The sequence below is a fragment of the Candoia aspera genome, chromosome 12 (assembly GCF_035149785.1).
Source record: "Candoia aspera isolate rCanAsp1 chromosome 12, rCanAsp1.hap2, whole genome shotgun sequence".
Lineage (NCBI taxonomy): Eukaryota > Metazoa > Chordata > Lepidosauria > Squamata > Boidae > Candoia > Candoia aspera.
The window spans coordinates 10,566,001-10,579,004 of NC_086164.1; the positions used below are offsets into that span (position 1 = coordinate 10,566,001).

The following is a 13,004-nucleotide window of genomic DNA, read 5'->3' on the forward strand; positions in this document are numbered from 1 at the left end:
AGGGGTCGTTCATAGCAAAAGAGCACCATCTTAGAATATAAATTCAGCTCTGGATGCATGGCAGATTAGGAGCTCCTAGGATTGGATGTACACCTAGAAATGGTTTTATTCCCACACTGAGCCCACTAGAAGAGGGAGGCACTTTGCCCACATCAGGAGATCCCGAATGAGCAAAACCAAGTTCCTAGTGTGCAGATGCCTCCTGTCTAAATCAGAGGCACCACATTGTCAATATTAGAGATCGCCTAAGATGGAATTGGAGGGTGGGTTTTTCAAAATTCATTGGAGACCCAATTGTCAGCACATTTCTTGCTAAGGTTGGTTGATCTGGAAAAACACAGAAATTCAAAATACTTTGTGGATAATACTTCCGTCAACCAAAGGGCCCTACATCACTTTATCCCTGCTACAGAAGGAATAGGGGAGAAGGAAAATAAAATGGTGTTCATTTTGCTTCGATAGCCCCCCCGATGAACCATATGGGATTGTCACATTAACAACCGCTTCATTTAATAAACAATACATTTAAGGAAAGCTTCTAAATACAGCAACTTGGCCTGGTGAACCATCAGTAAGCTCTTAAAAACCATGGAACATGTTTGGTGATGCCGTTTCCTTCCATTTAGAGTACAATATCCTTTAGCCTCTTCATGCCAGGTGAGTCTTTCTCCCTACATTCTTGTAGAAGAGGGTTAACTTCACGCATGGTGTTCTCACTGTCTGCGCCCCTCGGCTCTGCTTCCATAGGCCTGGAGGGACCGTTGCTTACAAACGGCTCTAAGTTGCGATTGGACGGGCAGTGAAATATGCTGTAGGACACCGATGGTTTGCTAGATGAGGGACTCTTCAAGTGGACAGGCGATGTAATGGGACTGATAGCTTCACAACCATTCCCTGCCTCCCGGATGGCCCCATTGACCTTTGGGCTACAGATGGGTGGATCCAATGTCCTTTTACCTTTTGCACTGATCGGTCCCCGTTCCTCAGAAACAGGTTCACTCCTGTCTTTGCCAAATGTTGCAAAAGTTCTCTTTGCAGTAGAGTCTTCGTAAAGCTCTGTATCCACAGTGGAAGCTTCTATAGAGAGGGACATGACGTTCCTTCCGTGTTCAGGAGATTTGGCTCGGGCGGGGACAGGATTCCGGGGCATCCAGCACCGGTCAGAATGGCCAAGGATCCGACACTCTTCCCGACAGTGGAATCCTTCACTCTGATCTAAGGTCAGGAGACAAAAGAAGAAAAGAATGTTATTAGGCCGGGTGAAGAAAATGGAAATGGGATTGTTTCATATGTGAAACAAAGAGATCATGTCTCAGCAGCTCAGTCACACTTTTCTGGTGCCCTGTGGCTCAGCAAAACCAGAAGGTAGGACATTTTTTCTGCTCCAGGATTTGGCTGAGACAAAATCTGGAGGGTCTTATTGGGTATATAGAGCAAGGCTGGTGCCCTTTGCCCCTCTCTCCTTCCCTCCCCTGGACGACCTGGGTACCAACCCATCCAACAGTCTTTTCAGTGTCTTCTTCGCCCCACTACCCACTCAGTCATCACTGCCAATGTCCCAGTCTTCCAGAGCAGCAAATCCAATTAGCCCACCCATCTTCACCCATCTTCCCAGTGCCCTCCTCTCCCTACCTCTTCTTAGGGAAGATCACATTCCAGCCCACACAAAGATCACCTAGAATATTCTTCCTCGTTCTTAACCATTTTCCATCCTGGTACTAACTCAACCCTGAGTCTGTAGAGTTGACCTTCAAAAAAGGGTTACTATGTTATGTGCTTAAGCAATGCCTTGGAAACATTATATTTGCTCCATTAACTCAAGCCAGTTTAAGAGGCATGTTTCTCCCCACAAGGAATCCTAGGAATTGTACTTCTCCATAGAAGAACAGGATGGTTAATCAAACAGTTTGGCACACGGTGTCCTAGATGTACTGGAAGATTGGTATTCCAGTAAGCTAATTATTTGAAGCTGCAACTCCAACACAGACTGAAATGATTCCACAGCCCTGTCTTCCCCCTAACTATGTCATGGAAGTAGATTTCTAGAAGGCAGATGTGGGTGGGTTCTAGCCCCAGTCCAAACAGCCAGTGGAGGGGAATGATGGAATCTGTGGTCCAACAAGACCTGAAAGTTGCAGGTGCCCAGCTGTGCCATAAGAGTGCAGTGGGCTTTGAGAATAACCTTGGGAGACAGGAGGAGGAGGAATTGCAGCCAGTCAGAGAAGAGACATCTCAGCCCACAGAAGGAATGGGAGTGTGGAAAGCATCTCAGAAGGGACCCTCCCTAGTTCTCTGGAAAGTAAAGCCAGGGGAAGGGGAAGTGCTTTCAGACTTGCAAGGTTCTGTGACTGTAGTATTGAAGGTAGTGTTAGTACTCAGTTTTGGCTTCTTGTCTGGACTACCTCAAAGGGCTGACAGAGAGGCATCAAGATTTCTAAGAAATCATTATTCATATTAAAGTAGCGTTTTCAAGCTTCTTGGGGGAGGACTCCGCAAAATTGTACTGTAAATTTGCCTAGAGAACAGAGGAGTTGCCACTTGTTAAATCTCATATATAAATGCCCCCCCGTTTTCTGTAACAAGCTGTAGACATTTGTGAAATGACATTTTAAAGGGTTGTTTTTAATCCTAATGGCTCCCCCTTCTCTCCCCCTTCTTTTAACAAGCCAAAGTTCAACTTCCAACAGACTACGGTGTCAGCTGGCATTTCTACTGCTGTTGCTGTGGCTGTCAGAAAAGAAAAGCTGCAGGGAAACAAGTTACAATGTGAAATAAATTAAGCTTGTGTTTGTGAAGTCAGCATTTTCCCCCTTCCTGATGCCAGGGCTAAAAGGCATGGTGCTTTAAACCTTGCCTGATGTGAGAGATCCAGATATAAACTCCACACTAGGCAATTATGTTTACAGATTCTCACTCCTCCCTGCCCAATATTTTAGTTGATTTCTTCTTGAATTAGTACAAATTGTTTGCAGGTCTCTGGCTGCCTATTTTCACTGCAAGTGGCAGAACCTAGCCAACCTCGGTTGATCTGGAAAAGCTAAGGAGAGCCAGACCTGGTTCGTACTTGGATGGAAGATCAATAAGAAATCCTATGACTGTTGGTTGGGCCGGAAAATCAAAAAATCGTCCCAGAAGGTGGCTGTGCCTTACTCTTTCCATACTGCAGTCAAGAAAATGATATGGGCAGGTCCATAAAGTCATCAAGAGTCAAGCTCAACCCAAGGAAGTCTTTATCTTTGCCTTTTTAGCCACCTACTAGGTCTTTAGAAATCAGGCCAAATCCTATGCATGCCGTTGGTGTGACTGGAAAGAATTATCTGTTTTGAATGGTTGAACTCAATCATCAAATCAGATTCACTCAGTTGATTAAGCAATTGACTTTTTCCAAACCAGTTCAGAAAAAAAGCAGTGTATCTGCACATGCACAGAAGCATCCAGAGTGATTCAGGGCATCCAAATCAACAACCAGAATGGACTCTCCCATTTGATTCAGAAAAGCAATTGACTTCACAGGTTTTAACCATGGAACCCCATCTCCAAATTAAGTATCTGCACAGCCCTAGAGCCTACGCAGTATTTCTTAAATAGATTGCACAGAGGTGCCCACAGGATATGGTTAAAAAAGAAAGAAAAGTCAAGACAGTGGCTACAAGGATGCAACTGGAGCATTGCCCATTTTATATAAGACATTTAAAACATAAAAAACAGGTAGAGCTTTGATTGTATCGTCATGGCCACCATCTTGACTTTGTTGACCATACCCTGCAGGCACCCTGATAAAGGATATAGGCAGATGTTCATCCACGTAGTTGGTGGGTTGCAACAAGGAAGAGGACAACCAGGGTGACTGTTGTTCCCCTGACAATGCATACAATCCAGTGTATGTCTTCTCAAAAATACACCCCTTTGGACCCTTAAATGGGGCTTATGCTAGGCTAACCTGCAGAGGGTTGCAACCTATTTGTTAAACATATCCTCTTGCTTTCCATCCTTTCAGTTCTACAAGGGGGCAGAAGTGTGCCAGGCAAGGATGTAAAATGGATTAGGTAAAGGGACAGGGCAAAAGAGGGCATGGAAGTGATTAATTATGCACCAAATCAGATGCCACCTTAAAAGGCAGTTTAAATTCCATTAAAGGGAAAACCAGCAAATGTCCATTAGAATAGAGTAGAGTGGCTTTGCGTTCTACATTCCAGAAGTAAAGTGGCTGCATCACTCCTGTTGTCACACAACAGTACTCAGTTGTAAGAGCTGAACTCGGCCTGAAGGGTTGAGTGGCACCACCTAAGAAGCCATCCTAGAAAAAAGGTCCATGTTTCAGCAGCACTATAGTCTTCTCTAATCTGGTCCCCATCCTATTCATTTGAGCCATGCACATAATTTTCCAACCAGGGCTTTAAACTAGGAAAGGATAGTTTAAGACCCCTGCAATTGCTAGTATAATCTGTTCAACCATAGTCATGGTGCTTGTACACATTCTAGCAAATTGGGCATGGAGCCAATGTTTTCATGTGACCCCTACTGGAACTCTCCAGTGGGCTCCTGCAGACAACCACGTGGGTCTGCATTAGGCCAAGATCAAGAAGTGATATCCATGGAATTGCCGTTCCAGGAGGCAAACATAACAGGCAAAAGATCTAGAGCAGGGCTCCCCAACGTGGTCAGTATCGACCCCCAAGGGTCAATGAGACTATCCAAGGGGTTGATGTTATTCATAGTACTATTAATTAAAGTAGCATTTATTATTTTCATATAATAAATGTTTGCGGGGGAGGGGGTCAATGAACAATCTGAAACTTCATGAAGGGGTCAATGAACTGAAGAGTTTGGGGATTCCTGATCTAGAGGTATTGCTACAACTCCACCAACTTGGACATGAACAGAATCGTTGGCCCTTCAGAAGTCACTGAGTCACAACTTGCAGCAAGCAGCTCTACTTTCAGCATACCCATTAGGAAAGAAAAAGAATGGCTTCCCTTTTTCTTGCTCTAGAGGAAAAGCCAAAACAGCTCCTTGGGTGATTTTGGTCCCACCCAACTCCATCTCTCTCAGCCCATCATATGCCACAGGGTTGTTGTTGTGGGGGAAAATGCCTAGGTAGAAGGGGGACTTCTACATACTGTACAGTACCTTCTGCTCCCTGTGGGATATAAAGGTGGGACATAAATCTAGCAACTAAATAAACACTTCTGTAAATATGTAGCAACCAACAGATGTTGACTGTGAAGAGAATGGAATGGCTTACACTTGGGGGTTTGCTTGCCCTTCCATCTCAACCCCAGAGCAATTTTAAAAGATTCTTTTAAAAAGAAAACACAAGTAAAACACACATACACACACACATACACACACTTGTTTGAACAAAAGGTAGGCAATTGACCTGGGTCATCCGTTTTAGTATTGCTGGATGAAACAGCATTTATCTATGTTCAAACTACAAAGCCTGGAGAAAGTTGGATATTCTGGGAGGGGCCCGCGTGAATTTTTTTTTTTTGATACTTTATCTCCATCCTAAAGATAATCCTCTTCACTTCAGGTTGGATCACATGCAGAGGTCAACCTCAAAGGAAACAGCACATGATGGGACCCATTTCTGCATGAGGTTCCGAAAAGCCACTGTCAATAGTGGGATGACTGACCAATAGTCTAGCCCTCTCTAGGCACTTTCTGATGCAGCTGAAATAGAACATTTCCTCCTGGGCCATAGTAATGTTGGCATGCACTTTCCTCTTTTGGAATTCAGCCAAATCTTTTAAGAAAAGCTCTTTTCTTTAATGGGCCACTTCCTAGCTCCACTTCACCCTCCTTTTCCAAGCAAGCCGCTGAAAGCCGTAAAGAGTTAACACTAACCAAGCACAGTGGAATTACACCTTCAAGGTTTGACGTAGCAAACATCCAACCGTGCTGCCGACTCTGCTAAGGATTCGCAGCCCAACTGTCTGAAGACAGTTCATTTAGATGCTTGGTGTATCTGAGCATTAATTCCAGCTTTTCAGCTCCATTTGTATTTCCACCACACTCTAGCACCACCAAAAAAAAAGGGGGAAGCTAATAAAAATTCTTGGCACACAACACAATGCAGCAAAATGTGTATCTACAAGTGGCTTTAGCACTTACAGAGAATCCACTTGCTGAAAGGCAAACCCTAAGGAAGTTGTTTGGAGGGAGAAGGGAGGGAAGCAGCAAAGAAAGAACCAATTGATTAGAATCCCAAACATCTCAAAAAAATTCTGTGCTCCATCACGTAAAGAGCAGTCCAAACAGTAACACTAGAGGTGAGATTCTGAAGTCCTCGCTACAAGACACACACACACACAGCCTTCTGCACTAGGAATTGTTTTAATGTTCCTTAAACATACTGGTTTGTTCCTCTGAGCTAGAAAAGCACTGTGGAGGATTTGAGTTTGCCTGTTTGCTTGCAGACGTTTCATTACCCAACTAGGTGGCATCATCAGTGTGAGTGAGTGGGAGGTTTGGTGCCCGTTTATATGCAGTAGCTTGCCCTGCCAGTGTTGGTGGGCGTTTGGTTTCCTCCCTGGTGTTTCCTTGATTAGAGAATTGTTTTATTCCTGATTGTTACAGTCTTTTGGTTTCCTGAAAGGCTAGAACACATCCCCTCCAGCTGCCCACTTTCAGACTTGCAAGATTGATGTCAGCCTTACCAGGCAGACCAGACAAGAAACGTGACCAGATAAACGAATTCTACTTTATTGCAAGGCTACGTTAACAGAATCCTGCAAGTCTGAAAGTACAATTCTCCTGCTGTCTCCTTTGCAACCCAAGAACTTAGGGAGGGTCCCTTCTGAGCCTCTTGCCCTGCCCACTATGCAGCTGCAGGCTCTGCCCTCTCTTATCTGACCATTCCCCAGGCAACATCTCTTTACCCCATTTCTCAAGGCCTTTCTCACGTACTGTTACAAGGAGCCACTGGTTTTGTCTGGGGAAGCTGAATTTGGGAGCATGGACGCAGAAATTTGGAAACCTTGGGAAAGGGCAAACCTGACCTGGTGTGCAATTCACAGTTAGATACATTGGCCATTCAATCTCCAGAGATTAGGAGAGGCCTTAAACCGGTCCACTGTTCTGCACTTTATACAACACATTGTGAATCCACACTTCATATTGATTTGCCTTTACAGTGAAATAAATAAATAAACACAGCAAAGTGTATGGACTTAAAATAGCATTGACTGGTCTCTAAGCGCTCTAGATCTCTCTTCCTCCATTCACAGAGCATGATTCCATATTCACAGTGACCCAGTATGGGAAGAAAGTGATATAAAGATCGACCCATTCAGCTTTTCAAGCCTTTGAATCATTACTGATGGAATCTCCAGCAACAGCCTAGAGGTGAAGCTGAAACAGATTGTGATGTAAGTGCCTGAGGATTCCGTATCACCGCTAAATGTTCCAAAGGTGTGCATGGCGATGCATCCTGGACATTCACAAGAGATGCTTGAGCATTTCACTGAGAAAAGTGAAATCCCTTCCAATCAATGGATGCTTTTGTGGGGGAGGCATGCAAGTAGAAACCAACAGGGCTATTAGATAAGGAGAGGGCACCAAGCATTACAGTTTCTCTAAAAGATGGAGAGAGAGAAATCTACTTATTTTAGGGCATCAGCAGAGAACGTAGCAGGCCAATCCATTTTGGTCAAGGACTTACAGGTAGTCCTCGCTTAATGATCACAATTGGGACTGGAATTTCAGTTGCTAAACAAAGCAGTCATTAAGTGAATCCAACTAAATTTTACATCCTTTTTTGCAGTGACCGTTAAGCAAATCGCTGCATGCATTGAGCAAACCATGTGGTCGTTAAGCAAATCACACAGTTCCCCATTGATTTTGCTTGCCAGAAGCCAGCCAGGAAGGTTGAAAATGGTGATCATGTGACCACAGGATGCTGCGACACTCATAAATGTGAACTGGTTGCCAAGAACCCAAATTGTGATCATCTGTCCACGGGGATGCTGCGACAGGTTTAAGTGTGAGGGCCAGTCACAAGTCGGTTTTTCAGCACTGTCATAAGTCCGAACCATCATTAAGCGAATGGTTGTTAAGCGAGGACTACCTGTATAGCAAAACAGACTTCAACTTGGTTTCTGATCAACCTGACTTGAGCCTTTCTATTGGTAGGGAATTTCATTCACCAACTTGCAATGTTAGATACTTGGCATGCTGATCATTTAATCAAACCAGAGAGAGCTTTGCTTCAAAGGGTGGCCTATCTGCCAACAGCTTCCTGAAATATGTTAGGTGCTTCACCAGAAAGTGGTGGTACCCTGAGCGCAAAATGAATCCACAAGCCTGATCTGGTGCTCTGAGAATTCAAAACATCTGTTTTAAATAGGAATGGTAACTCAGAAACAGAGCCTTATCCAAAAGCAAGAAATTCAGGAAGAGGTAAGAATCACTCTTCTCCTGTCAGCAATGTCTGGGATTACTTCAGTTAAAGGGCAAATGCTTGCCTATTCAGACAAAAGTAATTCTGATGCAGGAAGTTTCCTCAATATGAGGTTAGGCAGTCAAATTTGACTGATCTGACCATACATGATCCAGCATTCATTGGACAATCTCCAACTAACTGAAATGAAACATGTGGCCTTTCTACCAGAAAGAAAAATATCTCCACAACTGAAGCAACAGTAGAGTTGGGACATGATGGTAGTTAGATTTATAAGAATGACTTCATTTCCATCCCAAACTATTTTGGATCCAAACAAATAAAAGAGGCACAGGCTTTAGGTAGTGCTATTTTGGGTTTACTACCATCCTAGGGTAGAATCCTGCTTTAAAACAAGAAAAGAAATGCTGAGATTCTCAAGGTAATGGTAGAATTTGGTGCACTTTTGGCAACCATATGGTGCTATCAGTAACAGCATCTTGCCTGGGTACCAGCAAACACCACGCTCATTAAAAAATTCATTTCAAAATCTTCCTGGAAGCTAATAAATTTTACAGCACTTTCTCATTGCAACAAAGGAAAGCTTAGTTCCAGACAAATTAAAAGTAAATTGATTGCCTTGGGGAAACATACTCAAATATCACTTTTCCATGTTAGAAAATCTCTTTCCTTAAAACAGTGAGAAAGGGAATGAGAGGGACTGAGTGATAGAAACAGTATGGAAATGACATAGCTTTAAATTCCTGTTTACAAAATTGGGTAACAGGTAGGAAAAATATCAGACTTAAAATAAAATGCAAATATGCCACTGGGGTGCAGGCCTAACATTTGTGCTTGAATGTATGAATAAATATGAATAAATAGTAAACATAAAGGGATCAAACATCACTTTCAGTGTTCACCCGTGGTTATCCATCTCTCCCAGACTATATAGACAGAAATGTTACATTTTGCTTCAGGGTGCAAGGGGAGAGGGAGGAGAATCAAGAGAGACCATTTTATTCTTTAGAGCCAATTCAATCAATGCCCACAGTTAGGTTTCCAAAAAGGTTCTCATCTCATTTATGACCATTTTGTACTCATGTTGATACATGTATTGTGCACAATGAATTGTCACATGTGTAAGCCCTTTTGAGACAGGTAGGGCAGGTTGTATGCATTCACACACACCCCGCCTCAACCTTTCTCTCCTCTTTAGCTCTGCCAATCTCTTGGTGCAAGGGCTGAAGGCAGGGTCCCTGTACATCTGTATCTGAACACCTGTAGGTTCCTCTGTCACATGAGTAGACGCTATACAGCCGATGTGCCCATGGAGATGTTCCTTAGTCCCTACCCAGTTCCCTGTCCCCTCAGAATACATCCTTTTCAAAGATTCTTGAATGAGATGCCACCTTCCTTTACCAGCCTTTAACATCATCTTTACTGGCCAGAAGCCTCTAAATTTCACATAGACCTCATAGGCATTCCCAGAACATAAAAATGAGAGATAGCTACACCCAGAGTCTGGATTGGAAGTGGCCCACCCTTCCCCAAAGCATGAAAAGCTATGGTGGGACATGTAATAGTTGGTTTCCAGACTGGTAAGGATTCAGGAGATGGTTTTATACACTGTTACCTGCATGCTCCTTCATTATCAGTAAAAGAACCTGCCATTTGCTGATTCACCAAAAGGCAGTAGAAAAAGAGGAAGTCTCCACACTACTGTATCTTGGAGAAATATTATATGTACATTGGAAGTATTTCAGTTGCAGGAATTCTCCTTAATAAATTGTTGCTTAAGACATTGGGGGGACATTGTGGGACATCATGCTTGAAACGGGATTACTTTATCTTATAGGCAGAGGCCAAGAGCCTCACAAAGGTGATACAGAACATTTGAAAGGACTACAGAGAATGCCTTCTGGTAAATGGATGCTTGGGAAATGGCCATGTCCATGATGTCAGTCATTCTGTCAGCAGGTAAGTGAACCCCATCCCATGGCCGTCATTTTGTGAGAGGCCTGACAATATACTCTCAAATTTCCGTAAGTAAATTTTTGCTCATCAGCAAAAAAATAAAAAAGTGCCCACCTCTGAAATATCTGATCAATGTTCTGTGAATGGAGGGTTCCCCTCAGATCTTTCATTTAATGGACAGGGACAGGAGAAATGGTGGTGGGCAGCAACCATGAAGATTGCACAAAACGAAACATAACAAATAGCAGTTTTTCCAGGTATTTGGAAGGCACAGAATTCTCTCAGTTGCTTTCTCAGCCAGACCTGCTGCATCGAGTTCTAGCAAAAAATAAAATGCACAACAGAACTGTACCAAAATAGGTAGATCCTATTTTAAGGATCTGGTTTTAAGCAGAAATTCTGGTCTGCCAAATGCTGGGAATGGGCTAAAGATGCATTCTTTTTTCTTGCTGATCTAATGCTATCTTGCAAAAGATACTGCTCGAGACTGGCAAAATGTTTTATCATGGAGGAAGACAGAGATAGATAGGTAGGTAGGTAGGTAGGTAGATTCATAGGTAGATAAGTAGGTAGGTAGGTAGGTAGGTAGGTAGGTAGGTAGGTAGATTCATAGGTAGGTAGGTAGGTAGGTAGGTAGGTAGGTAGGTAGATTCATAGGTAGGTAGGTAGGTAGGTAGATTCATAGGTAGATAAATAGGTAGGTAGGTAGGTAGGTAGGTAGATTCATAGGTAGGTAGGTAGGTAGGTAGGTAGGTAGATTCATAGGTAGGTAGGTAGGTAGGTAGGTAGGTAGGTAGGTAGGTAGATGTTTGTAATATGTAACTGGATTCATACATAGTTCCACCATCCAGTTTGCAGAGCTATTTTAACATGATGCATGGAACTAGCATCTCTTTGTGTATTTATATGAATGTGCATGGGTACACTTGTCTTCCATATAGCATTAAACCAGCCCTCTACAACCTGAGTGAAGCCTTGTATGTACTCAGCTACTTACAGACACCACACATACACACACTGCTGTTTAAAGATAAACGCCTCTTCACATGGACCTTTGGTGAATAAAAGAGCTCTGCAATCTTGGTGGAAAAATGAGTGCTCAAAGGAACACACCATGTGCATTGTTCATGAACAAATATCATATTCTTGAGTGTTTTAGAAAGAAACCTTCAGATAGTCAAACTCCTACATATACGTCATTAAAAACCCTTAAAACAAACCGGGGCAGTAAATTGATATGATTATTCCCATAGTGCAGATTGTGGGAAGGGAGAGGTGAAATCTAAAATAATAAAGTTAAGGTGAGAAGAATTCAGGACTGAAATGCTGCTTGAATATTCTTCAGTACTGTAAAAGAGAAGTATGAGAGAAGTGGATTTTCTTTTTTCTCTTTTTTTTTCCCTCTTCCCCACCTCTGTTTTTGTCCCTTAACACTGTGAATCATACAATAAAGTCAACTAGGTAAACAAAAACAAAGGATTATAGAACACATACTGTACATATCTCATCTTTGATCAATAAGTAGCACTCGTACATTCAATCCACATCTCTGAATGCATCTCTGGGGTCATTATGACAGAACACGTTGTACTAACAAATCATCCCCTATTTTAACTCTGTTTCATAACAAGGAGAAAAAAGATAGGTCAATTCAGTTCTTTTGGAAGTTTCCAGATCCTGGAAAGCTGCTATTTCATTCCAGGAACCATTATCTGAAGTTTGCATTTAACAATTAAGAGATTTCTCCAGTGTGACCCAAAAGGAAGGATAAGGATTCAGAATGGATCAGGAACTCAGCATGAGAAGCATTCAATTCATGGCCCAAACTACAGGACCCTCTCACTAATGAGTGGGCAGTTCCAGTTTATCTAAGAAAGAAGGTTACCACGTTTTTAAGGAGAAGGTTACATTTTTCCTATGTGAATTGCAAGAATCACAAGAGGGGACAAAGAATTAAAACCTCCCTCCATTAATCCCTTTCCTAGGGTCCCAATCCCCAAAACATCCCTGGTGCATGCCTCTACATCTGCAAAAAGAACAGAAGTGGCCACATGCTACATAATGTCATTTAATTTAGCCCCCAAACAAATCTATACTGCCAATGAATCCTCTGGCTAGCCCTGTTTTTTTGTACATTTGCAAAACAACAATAGTGTGGCTGATCTTTAAAAAAATTCAGCACCATCAATCCTGGATAGCACCCAGATGACCAAGAGAAATTCCTACAGCTGGAGGCTAGAATGGGAAGTAGAGAACATGCCCCAAAAGAAGAGACCACTTTAAGATGGTTGCCAAGAGCAATACATAGCAATTGAACTCAACCTGAGGCACTTCTTTCTTATAGCAGAACAACTGAAGCCTGTAAACCTCTGAAGTTCAAACAGCTCCAAGCTTTGGTTTAGCTTGGTTGTTTTTAAGTTTGAGTGTTCTGTTTTCCAAAGAGACGAAGTGGAGGAGATGTTTCAAGACAGGTGGATGGAGAGATGAGTACAACTTGCAAAGTCACCAACACATGGACACCCTTTGAGACATGCAAACCATCCTCAGCTGAAGATCTCCACCCAGTCATAAATTAAGAGGCACCTTCTCTTCTTGATCTCCTCACATGATTTAATGTCAGAAGACAAATTGGGAGGGGATTATT

The 13,004-nt window shown here is 42.7% G+C and overlaps 1 protein-coding gene across 1 annotated transcript in view; it reads right to left on the bottom strand.

Annotated features, from left to right (window-relative positions):
- Positions 1-622: 622 nt before the first annotated feature.
- The window catches only part of PCDH19 (protocadherin 19), a 112,103-nt gene continuing 99,721 nt past the window's right edge, over positions 623-13,004 (bottom strand). The window contains exon 5 of the mRNA XM_063313757.1: positions 623-1,215. Within this exon, the coding sequence (XP_063169827.1) occupies positions 623-1,215 (593 nt within the window). The remainder of the gene's footprint in view (positions 1,216-13,004) is intronic.